Source organism: Zeus faber (assembly GCF_960531495.2).
Source record: "Zeus faber genome assembly, chromosome: 1".
Classification (NCBI taxonomy): Eukaryota; Metazoa; Chordata; class Actinopteri; order Zeiformes; family Zeidae; genus Zeus; species Zeus faber.
The window spans coordinates 31,864,090-31,883,911 of record NC_137193.1 but is presented as its reverse complement, the minus strand read 5'-3'; the positions used below and the strand labels follow the sequence as shown (position 1 = coordinate 31,883,911).

General features: G+C 45.2%; 1 protein-coding gene across 3 annotated transcripts in view; it reads left to right on the top strand.

Moving 5' to 3' along the window:
* septin7a (septin 7a) overlaps nucleotides 1–19,822 on the top strand; it is a 34,800-nt gene that overhangs the window by 10,307 nt on the left and 4,671 nt on the right. For all 3 annotated transcript variants that reach the window (XM_080002588.1, XM_080002587.1, XM_080002589.1), the window contains exons 4-10: nucleotides 12,586–12,686; nucleotides 12,773–12,907; nucleotides 14,220–14,337; nucleotides 15,155–15,247; nucleotides 16,356–16,452; nucleotides 18,859–18,910; nucleotides 19,442–19,567. In XM_080002588.1, the coding sequence (XP_079858714.1) occupies nucleotides 12,586–12,686; nucleotides 12,773–12,907; nucleotides 14,220–14,337; nucleotides 15,155–15,247; nucleotides 16,356–16,452; nucleotides 18,859–18,910; nucleotides 19,442–19,567 (722 nt within the window). The remainder of the gene's footprint in view (nucleotides 1–12,585; nucleotides 12,687–12,772; nucleotides 12,908–14,219; nucleotides 14,338–15,154; nucleotides 15,248–16,355; nucleotides 16,453–18,858; nucleotides 18,911–19,441; nucleotides 19,568–19,822) is intronic.

Below are 19,822 nucleotides of genomic sequence, written 5' to 3'. Positions count from 1 at the left end.
GACACTGGAAGTGTCCAAAGCTATTAACCACAATGACAAAAAATCTCTTGATAATTTGGTCAAATGTCACATCTTAGTACTGCTCCCATGATAACGAAAGACTAACCTTGTGAACATATTTATAAGTTGGCTTTACAGAAATACAGGAGCACTCCCCATCACCACTGCAGTCAAATAAAGCTCACATAGACTTAAAATGTTCATCAAACTACACGGTAGCAAAGACTGTGATTGTATTTAACTGATTGCCTCTGATCCACCTTCAGGGTGTTTCTTAATATATAGCCATGTTAATCCCATCCAAAGCTGGGTTCAAGAAAACCGTTTTAAATTTTTTTTTACTTGCTTTCAGTCACTGTCAAGCGAAAACGCCCCTTTCACAAGACCTAAATCAAACTTCATTGGTTGTCTCGTCGCTTCGGCGACTTAGTTTACTTTACACAGCTAGCTAATGGCACCTGACCCAAGGGTGAACCTCTGCTCTTTAGGCTGGCAGGGATTACGGGAAGAGCATGCTTCTTGTTTATACTGTATAATAGGCATCCCATAAAACAACTCCCCGTTGCAAGCTTGTTTTGCAATGATTTTTTCTTTAGTAGTTTTACATCTTTTTTTTTTTTTTTTTTTTTAAACATAATTTAGCAGACGCTTCTGTCCAAAGCGACTTACAATTGTTCATACACTGATGGACGCAGCCATCAGGAGCAATTGGGGTCAAGTGTCTTGCTCAAGGACACTACATGTGGATAAAACAAGCAACGTTTGTGTTACTAGACAACCTGTACTACCTACTGAGCTACTGCCCGTGCTGCCACTGCTTTGCTTTTGGTGGATTTTATTGTTGGTTCAACTGCATTTCCACTAAATTTCTGCAACATTTATGACACAAAGTCAAATCCATCTATGTTAGATATTTGGCTTCGGGTTGTATGTTTTTTATATGCCTCAACCCACTCAACCAATCCACCCACACCAGTCAAGGAAAAACTTCCAGCACCTCACACCCAGTGCAGGTTGCAGCTATTTGATGGAGAGATTGAGTTCCAGGCTAGCACACCCCCACACTCGCTGTCCCCTCTCCTGCTGTACTAGTCAGAACCTGCTCCAGGGTGCTATTGTAGACCTGAGTGTCCTATCGATTTCCACATGAAAAGCCCAAGTGAGAAATTTGTTGTGGGAGAGATAAAGAGACCATATGAATGATGAATAGCATCAGGATTTGTTTTTGTGTGGTTTTTGTTCCAGCTTCAGGACCAGTTTAGATTGTGAAGCTGAAGCTATCTTCACTGACAGATGACGTGAATAACATTGCTCATCTCGTAACACTGGCGCCTCTGTGGGATATATTAGGCATCAAATGAACAGTCACTTCTTGAATTTGAAGTGTTGGAGGCGGGAAAAATTGGCAAGTGTAATGATCTGAGCGACTTTGACAAGGGACAAATTGGGTCAGAGCATCTCCAAAACGGCAGGTCTTGCAGGGTGTTCCTAGTATGCAGTAGTTAGTACCTACCAAAATCGGTCCAAAGAAGGACAACCGGTGAACTGGCAACAGGGTTATCGGCACCCATGGGCTCATTTATGCACGTGGGGAAGCAAAGTCTAGCTGGTCGATCCCACAGAAGAGCTACTGTAGCACAAATTGCTGAAAAGTTAATGCTGCTATGATAGAAAGGTGTCAGAACATTGCATCACAGTGCATCACAGCTGCCTATGTATGGGGGGGGCTAAGCCACAGATGGGTCAGAGTGCCCATGCTGACCTCTGCACTGCCGAAAGCGCCTACGATGGTCACGTGAACGTCACAACTAGGCCACGGAGCAATGGAAGACACTGGCCTGGTCTGATGAATCACATCTTCTGCATCATGTGGATGGCTGGGGTTAAGGGCCGATCAAGCATCTGTGAGATGTGCTGGAACAACAAACCCAATCCATGGGGGCCCCATCTCGCAACTCACGGGACCTAAAGGATCTGCTGCTAATGTCTTGGTGACAGATACCACAGGACACCTTCAGAGCTCTTGTGGAGTCCATGCCTCCGGGGTCAGAGCTGTTTTGGTTGCATGAGGGGGAGCTACACAATATTAGTGCTAATTAGTGATGGTTTTAGTGTTGTGGCTGATATGGTGTATGTTAGCAAGCTATATTTGTTCTATTGAAAGAAGGTGGCTGGCGTGGCCCTCACCATTCCCATGTGACTGAGTAATGGTAGTCTGCAATTATGAGGAGCGTCAATATTCAGTGTTTGTGTGAGTCCTGTGACTCAGAGAAATGACTGGTCGTTGTTGACAGACAGAGCAGAAAAATAGTTAAGGTCACATTAGTGAGTGTTTTTGTCTGTTGATTTACTTATTGATTCAGGTGAAGCAGTTAAGTAATGTGTGAAAGGGGGAAATTGGCCTGTATTTATGCGACTGGAGTAGCATGGAATGAGCACTTGTAACTATACAACAACAATGATGGAAATGTATTTGAGTTGCCTGCTACACACTGGAATTATGTTTAGTGTCATATGTGAATATGCAAGTAGATGCAATGGTTGGTTCAGATGTTCTCTCCAAACTAACATAGCCCAACTAATTCCCTACACACCAACTACCCTTCACTTTGAGTTTGTACTCCATGTCTGATCAATCAACAATCAATATTGTTATTGAGTCTGTTTGACTCAGAGCTGACTGATGGGATAACCAGCTGGGTCAAGTGCTGAACAAAACTCCTTTTAACATACAGTGTAAGCCAGCAACTCAGGTTAAAAGTCACAGTTTGGCTCCTTGCCTGCGATATTGCACAGTAGCGTGCACCGTACAGAACTCCAAAACAGACGGCTTCCTGTGTTCATTGAAGTAGCGATTAAGAAATCCTGGCTGCCCTCATCACTTTTCAGTTATGTTGCCCTGCCTTGGTTAGATGTCGTCCCCTCTCCTTCTACAGTAGGAAAATGCACTCTTCCACATAATAGGTTTTGACATAGGGTCAGAATTAATGGGAAAAATGTGTCCATGTGGCCACCAAAAGGGCTATTTTTGTGAATACGAGATAAGGGCATTGGAAGTGTCCTCTGATCACATCGTACTTGCTGAAGACCCTGCTTGCATACTTCCCCCAACTTCAGTTCTTCAAGTGTAGATGGGGGTGAAGCTGGAACTGGCTGTCTGATCCACCTCTCTTCCCACACTCTGCACTACTTGTGATCTACGGTTTTGCAGGCAACACCCGACTAAATAGCGTGGCGAGGGGCCCTGCTATCATCCCCATGCTGCAACCAATATGTTTACCTGCCTATTATACCCCCGCCACTCCTAAGTTTAAAGTAGATTTAGAGTGTCTGGACATGTTTTCTGTGCTTCTTTTGGCTCGCATATTGCATGTTTTCACTACAGAGTATTCCTCATGTACCCCCGATGATAAACTATGCTGGTTAACCTGAGATCCCAAAGGGGTTATGGCGGAAGGAGCTTGTTTATCCTCCAGTGAAATTACACATAAAGATGAAGCACATAAAGCTGCATCTTTTTCTTATTATCTCTAGCCCCCCCCGCTCTTGTCCACTCACTCTCTCTCTCTACTGCAAGAACCACAAGCTAATTACATTTGAAATAATTGTGGTTGCTTTTTCTTTTAAAGTCATGCCATTGCAATGTGATGGAACACATTTGGAATGTGGTTGGTTAGGCCAACTCTTCCCATCCATTTGGAACACTTAAAGAACTGGGTAGGCCAGGAGGCCTGATTAATGTGGCTTTAAATTGTCTGAGGTGAAAGGGCCTGGCAGATGTCTCTACTATTGTTATTCATTTAGCTTGATATAGTTGGAAAGGACATGAAGATGGTTTGTATTTAGTAGTGTTGTAATTATTAGATATCTGATATCGGCCTGTCAACGTCATAATCCTCCAATATGAAAAATAATGAAAAGAAAAAAATGCATAACCAAAAATTTTGCTTGAAAAAAATCACAGGTTGCGTTTTTTTAGGCATGATTATTAAAAAAAATAAAATAAATTTATTTATATATATATATATATATATATATATATATATATATATATATATAATTTTTTTTCTTAAACATTTATGGTCACTATTTTCCCCAATAATGACGTTCCCAACCACTGGGTCCCGGTCCGTGGGGCATTTGCCACCAGGCTGTGAGAAGGATGGGCGGAATTTTTTCATAAACGATCGAGCTGCTAAACAGCTCCTCGGAACTTTTGTCTTTGTCTTTTGTCTTTATCAGGGAAGGAAAAAAGAAATGTGTGAAAAGGACAGTAATCTGAGACTGATTGGTCTGATTACAGCTGTCATGCACTTTTATTTTGCAAATACAATTTTCTTTTATTTGCACATTCTATATATGAAGAAAAAAACCGTAATTCCTTATTTAAAGGCAGTAATGCATCCTGGAATTACTTTTTTTTTTTTTTTTGATTTTCTTTTTTTTGTGTAAAGAATTTTGAATTTAACTAACTTGAATATCGACACAAAATATCTGTATCAGCAGCCTCAGTCAAACAAGTATTGGTATAGGCCCTTAGAAATGTTTTGGTTGTGTTATTACCCTGGTTTTACAAATGAAGAACGAGAGTTCTCACTATGCCTTTACATGTCTTCTAGACAGCTCCGCTGAATAAAGCTGAAAGCCCCTTTAAACCAACCAAGTCTTAACTTGGCCCTGACAGGCTGTGATTGGGCCACTTGGACACCCATTATTTGGCCTGCCTCCAGTATATATACTGAGTCACTGCCTGTCATACATCCTCTGACATATTATTCAGCTCTTGAGCAAGCTGGCCAGTGAGGACACTGGTAAGAACTCTCGTTCTTCATTCGTAAAACCAGGGCACTCTCCAAACATTTCACTTCATTTCGAACTTGAGTTCTTACTATGCCATATTGTATACCCACCACCTTTACTGATTGCAAGGTCAGAACCGATGTGTCCTATGTCCTATGCAAGACATAGATCCTCGGGCCCGGGTAGTCCTTTCCAAGGACCAATTGGCAGATATGACCTCAAACCCCAATCTCAGCATATAAGAACCCATTCATAGGGTGGAGAGGTAAAAAACATTGCCGCCGCCCCCCCCCCACCCTTACCCAGCACAATGACCGTGGGTAGGGATTCCACATATAGCTGAGCTTGTATCACCTGACCGTAACCACTCTCAACCACATAGCGTAACTCTGTACGCAGGCTAACACCTGGTCACCTGGTACGCAGGCTAACAGCCCGCGCCAGTGCTGACGCCATCATGTTGAGACTTTAGAATCTAAACGTGTGTCGGGTAGAGCAAGAAGCAGCGCCACACATCTCCTCGACCGAAACCCCTCGTAACAACGCCCACGAGGTAGCCACACCCCTAGTCGAATGCACTTTAAGACCTGGGGGTTTCCGCCCAACAGAGCAGTAGGCTAATGTGATTGCTTCCACTATCCAGTGAGGGAGACAACCTTTGGACAGGGGTTTCCCAATTGTCTGAGATCCATAACAGACAAAAAGCTGGTCTGACTGGCGTACGGAGCATGTGTGCTCCACATAGACCAACAGTGCTCGGACAGGGCACAGAGTATGCAGCCTCTCGTCCTCCTCAGACCCAAAGGGAGGAGGAGAAAATGAAGAGAGATCAATCGTGGTAGATTTGAATCCCACTTTTATGTTCTCTGGTTGAAAAGCTGGATTGGGTTTCAACGCAACCCTCCGATTATCCGTGGAGAACACCAAGCAGGACTGGTGAACAGACATTGTGGCCAGGTTTCCCACAAGTTTTTCAGAGACAAGTGCCAGAAGCAGTGTTGACTTCAATGACAAAAACTTTAATCCCACCTCCTGGAGGGGTTAGAATGAGGGTTTTGTGAAAGCATTAAACACCAAAACAAAATGCCATTTTGGAGTCAGTGACTGCACCCCGGGCGTAGCTGGCGTGTTCCCTGCATGAACCCAGATGCCAAAATGTGACTGCCCGGTGGCTTGACATCGACTCCATTATGACAGGTCCATATTGCGGCCAGGTATGCCCTGAGGCTGCCAAGCCTTTTACATGTAGGCCTTGGAGGAAACTGAGTATGACCCCAAATTACAGCGTAATGTGTCATCTCCACACGCCACACACCAGCGCTCAAAGGCTGGCCATTTGGATGTGTAAAGTGTCCTTATTGACAGGGCTCTAGCGCTCTGAATTATTTCGACCACCTCCATGGGTAAACCCTTGTCTTATAGCTGGTCCGGCTCAGGGGCCAAGCGATCAGTGGCAGGATGAAAGATTTCCCCCACTGCCTGTCTCAGGTGGTCCAGCCAAAACAGGAGCACCCACAGCGTACCCACAATGAGGGACCTCAGGTCCGCGACCAAGTCTGTGTCGGACACCAAGGTGCAACCACAACCATTTCCACCCTGTCCTCCCTCATTTTCAGCACCTGCTGCAACAGCGGGAGGGGAGGGAATGCATACAAACGAGCCCCAGGCCAGTGGTGAGCCATGGCAATTGTGACTCAATGGAGGGTCGTCGTTCTGAATGGAGGACCATAGAGGAAAATGACCAGTGTCTCGTGAAGCGAACAGATCCGGCTCGGCTTGGCTGAATTTACACCAGATCATGTTCATAACTCGCGGATGATTATGCCAATCTGCAGCTTTGCTGCCGTCCCCTTGATAATAAGTCTGCACCCAGGTTCTGCCTGCGCCGACAGGGAACAGAGGTGGGAATGGGCACACAGCAAAATCCTTGATGCCACCTGATGCTTGGCTAGGGAACAGTCCCCCCCGCCCTTGTCAGAACATATCAGGACATGGTGTCCCTTTACCCGTGGTGCAAAGTGTAATGGGGCCAACCAGACTGCCTCCAACTCCAATACATTGGTGTGCCAGGTCTCATTGGCCCCCCAGTACCTGCTGTCCATCCGGCCCTCGCAAACAGCGGCCCAGCCGTACAGGGAGGCAAGGGTTTTTGTCACCACCCACGATGTCACCAGTCCCAGCCAGACCCCTTTCATGAGGTTTTCAGGGCTCAGCCAAAACCTCAGGCCGTCTTGACACTCGTGTGTAGTGGTCAGTACCCGGGAGAGGATGCACCCCCTGTTTCATAAACCAGCATTGCAGGAGTCTAATCCTGGACAGACCCAGTGGGACTGCGGCTGAGGCAGCTGCCATCAAGCCCAGCAGGACCATAACCCGACATGCCCTGGTGACCTTGCACATGGACAGCGTGCGAGCTGCAGTGGCAACAGTCCAAATCGAGACCCAAATACACAGTGCGCTGGGCTGGAACCAGAGCGCTCCTTTTCCAATTCACCAGAAGACCCTGGCTGCGGAGATGGTCGAGCAGCGCCCCGTGTGGGTGTTTGCCGTCTCCTTGGACGCTATTATCAGGAGATCGTCCAGGTATGGGTATGGGAAGAAGGTCCTGGGTTCGATTCCTCCTTGGGGCGCTGTTGGCACCGTGCTCCGGCGGGTTATCTCCCAAACAGGAGCCTTTCTGTGTGGAGTTTGCATGTTCTCCCCGTGCTCACATGGGGTTTCCTCCACCTCACGTCAGTAAGGACCCCCACCAAAAACATGCACCCATCATCGTCTGACCAGCGATGGACACTTATCACCTGGTCCCCGGGCGCGTCCACGTATGCTGCCCACTGCTCCTGGCTGTCCTGGAGGAAGGACAAGCCAGGATGGGTCAAATGCAGAGGATCCATTTCACCGGCCACCATCAAAGCGCGCGCGCGCGTGTGTGTGCGTGTGTGTGCGTGTGTGTGTGTGTGTGTGTGTGTGTGTGCGCGCAACTGTTTCTTCTTCTTTCTGTATGACGGAACCTTTGTTCCCTGGGTGCGCAGAGGGTAATGGCTGACTCCACACAAATAGTGAAAATTTTGGGCGCCAGAGAGCGACTGAACAGGAGAACACAATACTCGTACACCCTGTCCTGAAAGGTGAACCTCAGATATTTCCTGTCTTTCCACAATTTGTATATGAAAACCCTAACGTGAGGCTTCATGATCACACTGTATATTCATTTCGGGCCATGACACTCTTTTTTCTGAGTGGACAGGGGACCTCGATAAACACACTGGGAAAACACACTGGAGGGAGGGAGGGGATGATGAAGACCTTTCGCTGGCACGGGAATTGGTACAGCAGAATGTCTTTTTCGTGTCAAAACTGGAGGTCCAGCAGCAGCATGAATCCCTCCCTCACCGGCTCAGGTCCTCTGCACCTCCCTGGGTTAGGGTTAAGTCTGCCACTACTGTGGACGGCGGAAAGGATTCCTGTTCCAGCCCCTCATCCTGTCAGCAGGGGGAGGCTAGGAAATCTCCTGGGCCGGAGCCGGTCCGCTCTGGGCCAGCGACGTCTTTGGGGGCCGTCTGGATTCCGACTGTTCCTGTGATGAGCCGTGGTTCTGCTGGGGCTCGCAGCGCAAGGACCGGATCCGTCAGGGCATGAAGCTCTTCAATGCCAGTCGGTCCTTCTGCTGCCGCTCGAACTGGTGGTTCATTGAGTCCACAATGGGCCCCAAAAGGCCAGACACCTTGACCAGAGCATCCAGGAGCCTGGTCTCATTCTCAGATATCTGAGACAGGTTCAGCCATAGGTGACGGTGCATCACCACCGAAAAGCCCATTACACGACCTGTGTCCGGCGCTGCACCCTTGGCCATCGTGAGGCAGAAGTCAGTCGCTTTGCTCAGTTAGACGTAGGTCTCGGGGGTTAGGGTTAGGTTAGGTTGGCCAGGTATCCCAACTCCGGTTCGGTGTACAGGGTCGACCACTGGCTGAATGCCTGGATGGGGGAGCGCGTCTTCTGGGGAGCGCCCCACGACAATCTTACGTTCTTCATGAAATCCTCCAGCACCGGGAGGGGACATATGCGAGGGATCCGATCCCCAGTCGCCATTAAATACGCCCCAGACAGCATGGAGGGAGCCGCGGGTTCCGGGTTCGGGGACAGCTGAATAAGCAAAGAGGCGTATGAAAGGCGGTAACCCAGTATACTGTATATACTGGGGGGCGGGCCATATGATGGGTGTCCGAGTGGCCCAATCACAGCCTGTCAAGGCCAAGTTGAGACTTGGTTGGTTTAAAGGGGCTTTCAGCTTTATTCAGTGGGGCTGTCTGGAGACAGCTTAAGGCATATAGTAAGAGCTCGAGTTTGAAATGAAGTAAAGCCCAAATCAGTCGAACCCTAGTAATTAGCCAGAAAAGTGGCTGCATTATCAGCAGTGTTGCCGACACAGTCGTATTCCAGCCACTGCATAGAAATAGGCCACACGCTGATCTCATATTCCAAGTAAGAACGCTTTGAATCATTAAGAAGTGTTTTCACATTATTTAAAGTGGGAAAAAATGGTAATTGCAGGTGTGTGGCGGCGTCAATGCATGTGAATGGGGTGTGTGAATGCATGGCTAGAAAGTCGTCACAGACACCCAGTTCTTAATACTCAGAATACTGCCAATGCAAGAGCTTTCATCAGAGGGCCATAGGCATAATCAACTTTGTGTTAACTCATTCGGCGATAGTGACTTAACAGACATTTATTTGCGTGGAAATCACCAGATTAGCACTTTAAATACCTCACAATTAACTTATCAATTAACTATCTGCTTTTATTTTACATAAATTTTTTTGTGTGTACCACTCACCAGCCAGACTGTTTGAGTCAGTTTATTAATGCACTCCACGCAACTGAACTGAGCCGAGTTGTTCCTTTTTCCCATGAGCTTATTCACTGTGGCAGACATGTCTGTGGCTTGACTCATCCTGTTAAGGAATTGGGGAGAGGCTTGAAGGATAACTTTGTAAATTCAGCAGTCCTGATGTCTGTCCTACCCATTCAGCGTGCACTTTAGTTGCTTAAAGAATAGGTTCTGTATTTTTGTTGATTCCCATCATTTGTAACTATTCATAGCGCAACCTTTCGATGAACAATTTACTATTGAGAAACGAATCGCTCTGCTATTGAGAAACTTACCGCTCTGCTATTGAGAAACTTACCACTCTGCTATTGAGAAACTTACCACTCTGCTATTGAGAGACTAACCACTCTGCTGCAGAGAGGTGTAAACAAATGTTCAATCTTTAAGCAAAAACGTGCATTTACATGTCTTAGTGTAAATGTTTTTGAATAACAGTAATGCCACCTTTTATTTAAAACTACTTTTTGTAATTGCAGTTGCAACTTATTTTTCTAGTCTTACATTAAGAGCAGATATAGCCAAAAGAGGCAATTTGCGGAAGTGCGACTGAGTCAATACAATCCTGAAAATACCTGATAAAATGCACAGACTGTAATATAAAGATTACATATAAAGGCCCTCTGACAATATTATGAGTTTTCCATTTTTGAAAATAGGATTTAACATGTTTTGTTGTTTGTTTTTGTATTAAACCTTTGCCCCATTGGACTGCATTTAAGCACAGTGAGAAGCTGAAGTGCAGCGGTAACTTTCTCAATAGTAGGGCATTCAGTGAGGTTGGGTTGAAAAATGGCAAACTTATCCTTAATTCTTTCAAAATGAGGATCATTTCACATGTACTTAAGCGTTGCAACATTGTTTTTTGAACAAACTGGGCTATAAGCAATTCTTTTTCTCGTCATTTCAGAGGCACACGACACAGGGTTCTGGTAAGTGGGAAAAAAATACACTTAAACATAGTATCAATGCACAAATGTACAACACACAATATGTGTAGCCCTATGAGCTCCCAGAGCCCAACCTTTTGAGTTCAGAGGTCAAAGATGTAGGCCTGCTGGCTTCTTCTAAGTGGTAGAGGGAAGGCCACGGAGGTGTTGGCCTGCCTATTTGACCTTGCCTGCAAAACTCGACAGCGGGTGATCGACGTTGCGTTAAGCCTCTTCATATGGACAGTAAAGCACAGGAATTTTTGAGGCCCACCAACGCTGACCAGCCAGGTGTTGTTTAGTGTGGGGGTTGCATTACTGTGCTAGCCAATAAGAGGCCCGCAAGCATCCAAAGGCTAAGGGCTGATTGATTGTCCCCAGGGCGTTCTTTTTTTCTCTCCACCAAACACTGTAACAGGGGGACACAATGTCCCACCAGCCACTGATTTTCAGTGTGAGATTTGAACCATCTTCCCTCGTAACTTGCTAAATCATATTTTTTCTGTGTTGTTTTTGCATGACACTACACACCACACGAACACAACATTGGAAACCTGTTTCCAAGCTTGACAAATTGCAAGGGGAAGCTGGGAGTGGAAGACCGTTGAGGCTAAGAAATATTTGAGGCAAGTGCTCACACTAAATGAAGTGTGATGACTTTATTATGAAAAGAAGGTGTGTGTGTGTGTGTGTGTGTGTGTGTGTGTGTGTGTGTGTGTGTGTGTGTGTGTGTGTGTGTGTGTGTGTGTGTGTGTGTGTGTGTGTGTGTGTGTGTGTGTGTGTGTGTGTGTGTGTGTGTCAGTGTCAGTCAGACTCCCATAAGGCAGTGTAGCATCTGTAGAGGTGGCTTGCTGCAAGAGCTCAGTGCAACCCAGCATACCACGGGCATTCTGCGGTGATGCCTAAGTGTAAGGTAACATCTCAATTTAGCTGAGGTTCTGCTCAAATGTGGTTTGGTCCCTTGGAAAAACAAGTAACTTTTTTTTTCTCTTTAAAGCATTTATACAGCCTCGCTAAGCAGTAAATTAAAGCACTTTCTGTTTTTATCTCTGCCCGTCAAACCTAAGAAAGATTATGTTTAGATCTGGATGCGGCCCAAAGGCAGTAGACTGAGTTACTACATGGTACAATGATGTGTGTTTGTGGTAGTGTTTATGTCTGTGTCTGTCTACAAACTGTTTGGGGAAAATTGGCTCTCATTAGTCTTGCTCATACGCACGCGCGCGCACACACACACACACACACACACACACACACACACACACACACACTAAGTGGTTTCAAGTCTCGAGTCTGAGCATGGCCCGGACGCAGGCAGACTCCGTATTAAAGATCTGCTGATTAAAATCATAAGGGAAGTTCATCATGCTGATCACGGGTGCAGCATGGACCCCACTGTGATTAACCACCAGTCTCCCTGGCTTTCCCTTATCGGCTGACAGACGTTCTGTCTGGTATCCATGCATTACTGCAGTCAGGCACATTGGAACTACATTTTGGAGGGGCTGGGGGCTTTATACAGCTCTGGCTAATAAGTAGCCAATATCTCCAACATTTGTACGTAATAGTTTGTAAATTGCTTTTAATTTCTTTATGAGATTTCACGGAAAGTACTTAAAAGTTAATTGGAAGGCATGGATATTGCGCACACCACAGGAGTGTGCCATGTCAAATGGCAGTTCATATGTTTGGAAGGAAGCTGCATCCATGTCCGTGATGAGGATTCCTCTGCGCTTGTGTGTGAAAAGATGCCTCAAGCTGTGTGCCAGACATCTGCAACCACAAATCGATGTAAAATGGCTATTACTTGAAAGGAAGATCATTTAAACAGAAAAGGTTGCAATAAAGTAAAGGGGGAGCTGCCACGAGGGTGTGCAGCCGCACCCATACCCCTCAAGCTATTAACTGCCTTGCTTTTCTATTTATGCTAACATAAAGACTTTTTCTTTGTTCCCCAACCTGCATGTGTTCAGGTGGAGCAGTCCAAGGTTCTGATAAAGGAAGGCGGAGTCCAACTTCTGCTTACCATCGTCGACACCCCCGGCTTCGGTGACGCCGTCGACAACAGTAACTGGTGAGCCACTACGATTACGCTGCTTTTTGTTGCATTTCTATGTGGAACTGCCATTTTGCTGACACTGAGCACTGTCTGCTCTGTAGCTGGCAGCCGGTAATCGATCACATCGACAGCAAGTTTGAGGATTACCTCAATGCTGAGTCACGGGTGAACAGGCGCCAGATGCCCGACAACAGAGTGCACTGCTGCCTCTACTTCATCGCCCCCTCTGGACACGGGTAGGTATTGCGCACAGCCAAAATGCTAAGGAAGTCTGTTTTTCACTTCAGCAATTAAGCCAGTAAATTATCTGTGCAATTTCTTCACATGTGAACAAGTGCTAAAATTCCCCAAGCGACTCAGTATGATTTTAAAATTACACACAATTACAAGGCAGAGTTAGTCGATGGTCTTTAACGCCAGTGTGTTCTATAAGCTACTCGCCTCGTTCCCTGACGCAGTGGTGGGGATTTGTGAAATGAGGCGTGCATCTGCGGAACATTTCGGTTAATGTGTTTACACGTTCCCCCGGTCTGGCTCCCTGGCCACGAGTCAAGATGTATTACCGCTCCCAGCTCCGCCTCTGGCCTCCTGCTGGGCTCACGTGCTGCAATAACATTGGTGTAATCTGTCCTGAGCTAGCTGACCTGGAGACCCTTTTCCTCCCATCTGTGTCTTGGCTCTAGACGTCTGGCCTGTCCTGCACAGTACACACACACACACACACACACACACACACACACACACACACACACACACACACACACACACACACACACACACACACACACACACACTAAGGCACCCAAGTCTGTCTCTCTCACACAGCATTTCTCAAACAACTGCCCTGTCTGTTTTCCCATGCAGTGCATGCTCTCCACTGCCCAAAAACAAAAGGTTGTTTTACAGCCTGCCACCCTCTGCGCTGCGGCCCCAAAATGACGCAGCGTAGGCCCCTGACTGCCACCTTTCTTCGGCTGCTGTCCGTTCTCATTGCACTAAAGCAGGCACCATGCGGCTCCAATTCACCACGAGCATCTGCCTCAATGTTCCCAACAGATCTGGTTTAGCAACTGCTACGCCAGCAGCACTGGAGGCCTTGTTGCGTCCACACGTGTGCAGCCACACGGCGCAGTAGGGGGCGCCGAGCGTTTACAGAAAATGTAACTAGTGGGCCAGGCCGAGCTCGTCCTGCAGTCTGACATCTGGAGCACATTCGCCACCCCCTCCCCCCAATAAAGCCCTCGCAGCAACACACACACGCTAACAAACAGAGTTATTAACAGGAAAGGATTTGCAGTGGGATCCAGAATCCAAGCTAATCAGATTCACAGTTATATCGGTATGATCCAGATGTGCAGTTTCAGCTAATTTCTCATCATTTCCTGTCTACACTGGCCCGTCAGCCGATTCAGCCGAACGTAGGGTTTTCAGCTATTCCAGTGTTGGAACAGAAACGAGCCAGCTAGCTTAACCCCAGGCCCCCCTCCAAAGCCCTTGAACTTAAAAATTGTGAGTCTTCATTTAACCTCCCCCATGTGTCCTCCCAAGACTGAAGCCCCTCGACATCGAGTTCATGAAGCGGTTACATGAAAAAGTCAACATCATTCCCCTCATCGCCAAAGCCGACACAATGACGCCCGAGGAGTGCCAACAATTTAAGAAGCAGGTGCGTAGGCTCTGTGCACAGTTCGCCTGATGTTTAACCTTGCCGTAGGACTTTCTCTTTCAAGTCAATGTAAAGCATTAAAATCCACAGTAGATACTATCTCTTGTTTAATTCATTAGAAGGAGGGATGTTGGGCATCGTTCACAAAACTTTATTTAAATTCATCTTGATTTTGTTCTTGAGGGTAACAAAAGCGCATGGGGCGGGGACCCCGATGGATTCATGAAACCCTGCAGAGTTCCCCAGTGATGACTGCTAATTGTTCTTCAACCAGATAATTCAAGTGAAAGTTGGTTTGCCCACTCAACACTCTAAAAGTCTATAATTTTAGTATATACAAATAAACAAAACCTGAAAGACCGAACAAAATGTTCCTATATACTGTATCTGATGGCCCAGTGTTTCAGTGTACAGATGAATTAGCATTTTGCTTCATGTATATTTCTGCTTGCATTTGACCTCATTGTGCGAGAGCGAGGATGTGATTTGAATGCATGTTCTGAAAAGTGTGGGTGAGTATTGGCAGAAGCGGGTAGCTTCCTCTTCCTGAGAGGGTTGACTGACTCGACCTCCAGAGGGACTGACAGAGATTAAGTGTGTGTGTGTGTGTGTGTGTGTGTGTGTGTGTGTGTGTGTGTGCGTGTGCGCGTGCGTGCGTGCGTGCGTGCGTGCGTGCGTGCGTGCGAGAGCGTAACAACAAAGGTGCCCACAACAAATATCAAACCTCACTTATGTATATAAAATGTCATCGAGAGAGAGGGAGAGACTGTTTCTCTAAAATGTCCCACTGCCTTCGCTGACTGCTCGCTCTCTCTAGATAATGCGGGAGATCCAGGAGCACAAAATCAAAATCTACGAGTTCCCGGAGACGGACGACGAGGAGGAGATGAAGCTGGTCCGGAAAATCAAGGTTGGTTTCGGCTTCCTCGCTTTTTCTGAAACGTGCTTCTCGTGAAGGCCTTTGCGCCCGCCGTCTCTCACGGTCGGGTTGAACACGGCACTAGCTAACCACCTCATGCAAAAATTATATACTATATATATATATATATATATATATATATATATATATATATATATATATATATATATATATATATATATATTGATCTTTATCAGGCTCATCACAGATGTAGGGTAGTTTGCAGCTTGTGGCCTTGTGGTCGACCAATCACGTGTCGGATGTTTGGAGTGCGCTCTTACATCAGCGCCTGCACTCTGAAGCATTGTTCTGCAGTGTTACTCTGTCAATTGTGATGTAAAAGCTGTGCATAAACTAGGTACATTACAACTTATTCAAATAAAACACACATACTTTTTTACAGTTTATAACCGTGACAGTTCAATCAAGATTAGGATACAGGATTCTGTGATATGCAATGTACCACAAGTCCATCATTTTGCTCTCACAAGATTCACCAATAAAATTGGTTACCCAGTTACCCAGGGTGTTTGCAGGTCGTTTTTTTTAAAGCCTTAAAATAACTTAAATTCTATTTTACAAATATTGGGCCATTAAAGTTATTAAGTAGACAAAATGTTCTTGTTGAAATTCAAATTTAAGACTTGTAATTTATATATGTTGTTTACTCAAAATGAGAACTTATTTTGTTACATCTAGAGGGAACCCAAGCAGATTGTTGTATTTACCTGTTCTGGTTGGATTTATTTCTGGTTGCTGTCTGTTCATAACCTTCCCTGTCTACCTGACACCTACTTCCACCCAAATACACGGTTAATACCTTGATACTTAAAGTAAGGGAGAAATCATTTCTCCTTTTGTCTTCAAACGTATTTAAAATGTTTTTAAAAAGTATTAGTAGTTAACTCTCTGATACCTGCAGAAATAGCTTCTAGTTCAAAAACCCCAACTTTAGATTTTAAGGTTGGCGGTCCATCTCAGCGTAATGATACTTTCGTTGTAACTGCAACTTGCTGCTGGGAGTCCACAGCGCTGTATATTTTTAGCCAGTGTAGATCAGCTGTCTCACACTCCCTAACCCTTCTCCCCGTCCCCGCAGGATCGCTTACCCTTGGCGGTGGTCGGAAGCAACACCATTATCGAAGTCAACGGAAAGCGCGTACGGGGGAGGCAGTATCCCTGGGGCGTAGCTGAAGGTGAGAGGGGGTCAAAGGTCACCAGGTCTTGTCCTGTCCTGAAAACGGAATAGACTAAACAGGGGATCTCTCTCTCTCTCTCTCTCTCTGTAGCCCGAAGGGGTTGTTTGAAGGCAGGTTATGTATTTATTTGTCCTACTTTTTTTTCAAGTGAGGGCAGGTCATGTAAACAGGGATGTTAGGCTGTTTAAAAAATAATAATAATAATAATAAAAAACAAATGTACCATGTGATCTGTTTTGTCTTTTCCCTCCACGCTGGGGGTGTAATATTTCCTGTAGGTAGGTTGAGGAGGGGAAACAATTGCTCCTCTGCTCAAAGAAACCAAAGCCTGTGGTGGGTGGCCTGCTGAATCTCACAATGCCGCCATGTTCTCTCATTTCCTCAATTCTTATCTGTTCCTGTCCGACCAGAAGCAGCACTTGACGGAGTGGAATGTCAATTCTTGGCTTGACTGCTAATATTAACATTTACATTACATTTACATTTAGTCATTTAGCAGACGCTTTTATCCAAAGCGACTTACAAGGGAGAATAACATTCAAGCTACATTGCGACAGAGATTAGTGTAACAACAACATTCGTATTAACATAGATGATTGTGTACCTGAGCCACCAGGAGTATATAGACAAAGTACTGAACGCTCACCACATACAGAATAGGAATGTCGGCCATGACACAGGAAACTTGGGTTGCAATTCATGTAACAGACAACTCGTAAACCGCAAAATAAATATTTCTGCTCCAAAGACAAATAGCTTTTGTGTAAATAAATAAATGTGATTCTGTGAAAATTTTCTAGAAACTGACGCGGGTCATAACAGGATGTGAGTAGGAAACAAGGAGCGTTTCTAATTCTATTACTACAAATCCCGTGACAGCCCACCCCCCCACAGGAATAAGATTCAGTATCTCATCACTGATGGGAATGACTACTTTATAGCCAAAAGTCTCTTAACTCTTAACGAGATTAAAAAAAAAACAAATTAAAAAAACGGATTCTGTTATGAAACATTTGTTGACGCGTTGACCCCGGACACGGATGTGGCGATGCTGAAGCGTAGGTCCAGAGGGGGAAACTGTAACAGCTGTGTGTGTGTGTGTGTGTGTGTGTGTGTGTGTGTGTGTGTGTGTGTGTGTGTGTGTGTGTGTGTGTGTGTGTGTGTGTGTGTGTGTGTGTGTGTGTGTGTGTGTGTGTGTGTGTGTGTGTGTGAGAGAGAGGGAGAGAGTGTGTGAGAGAACTGGAGTATAGATTGCCATTCAAAAGATATATGGTATGCATCAACCACATTTATAAAATCGCTGATGTGCAGTCCTTACGTGGATTACTGAGTTAAATTAACAAACTAATACATTTTCCCCCACAACAAATTTTGAGCTCTTCACTTATGTATATAAAATATTATCATTCCAGCAGGAAAACAAATATCGCGCCCAGGAATAGACTTTATATTTTACTTCATACTTGAGAAATAGTTTTATAAACATTAATGGTTTGGTCAGCAACACAGAAGCGGGACGGTCTCCTTGCTGCTTGGAGTCACTACGTATGGGCTCCAGTCAAACTGACTTGTCAAGCAGTAGATTCATGTAGTAGAGAAATCTGTCGATTTATTTATAAGGTTTTATTAAACTATTAATATCTTTTATTAAATGTTCAAGAATATATCCATTGCATGTTTTCTTCATTATATCAAACCACAAATAACTGATATCAAAATATAATCAGAAAAAACTATTACAGAAACAGCTCAATCAATACACATATATAGATGGTGGAAATCTTCTGCATCCTCCTCTGGTTAAAGGGATGAACCTGTCCCTGGCTTCTTCCTCAGACCCACAGAGAAGAACCAGCACCGCCTTCCTCCTGTCAATAGCTGCTCTATGTCTTTATAGATTATTACTCATTCCAGCGATCAAATGCATTGCATTGATACGTTACTCATTCCAGCAATAAAACCTGTTGTATTTAAAGATTATTATTTATTCCAGCGATAAACTGCGTTGTACTGTAAAATAATCCAACTACGTTCATAAACAAACAGACTGCAAATTTTTATGCAAATATTATGAAACGTAAAAGGTTGAAAACGAAAGCAAAGATTCACTCACCCGTTGAAAGTTGAGAAATCCCACAATTTGAAGATTAAAGTCTCGGGAATGCTGCTTACGCGAGCGTGTTGGAGACCAAATGAATACGGACCCGGAAGAGATTGATGAATCGTCAAACAACACAGCGCCTTTGTGTCGCTGACCATGTCACTTCTGGTGTGGCCCAGGGGTGAGGAACACCATGGGAAGTTCCACTGCTGGGTTCTCCTCAAGTTCGCACTTTACACCACATCCCTGCGCTAGTGCGTAGCAGGCCCCACTAACCACCTTCCCTGTATCCTCTCTTATAGTGGAGAACGGAGAGCACTGCGATTTTACAATTCTGCGGAACATGCTCATAAGGTACACACACACACACACACACACACACACACACACACACACACACCTTATGCACCATGGTCGTGGTCGTTCTAATTCTTTCCAAGTGCTAGCCTACCAATGCTTAAAGGAGCATCATGTAAGATTCTCTAGCTGTTTACACGGTGAGTAAAGAACCTTAAATTGCAATAAATACATCTCTTTGCCTTCGTTTAGGGCGTAGATTTACTTTGGTGAGAATGCACGACAGGTCAGGAAAAACATACACATCCTTAGTAATCCTCATTATTCATTTGATTATCTTTTTTTTTTTTTTTATCAGTTATCGTCTTACCTCTGCATATGGAACACTTTCATTCTAGTGCTTGTAAAAAGGGGAGGTAAATTGGTACTTCTCTTGTGTTTCAAGGGTGTTTAATTTACTGACCTTGTAAATGGGTGGCGCCACACTAGAGAATCTTGCACAGTTCTCCTTCGTTTTGGTGTGCACCCGACCTAAGTGAGAATCAATTTATAAAGTAAAATGCACAACTGAGTCCTGTCGTGCTGCAGAACCCACATGCAGGACCTGAAGGACGTGACCAACAACGTGCACTATGAGAACTACCGCAGCCGGAAGCTGGCCGCAGTCACCTACAATGGAGTGGACAACAACAAGAGCAAGGGACAGCTCACCAAGTAAGTTCCTCCAGTCTCACCCCTCCTCAATACATTAGCAGCAACATAGCTCAAAAGTTGAAGCTCTTGTTTGGAGTACTTCAATATACCAAAAAAGGGACGTATAATTATCTATTTCTTCACACATGTGACTACAGCCTTTTGACAGGACATTGAACTAGCAACCACGCTCTCATTTTATGTGTGGAGGGAAAATTGAAGGGGAAAGCAAACCAATGTCAAATGGGCTGGAGGTTGTTTGTTAACAATACATTC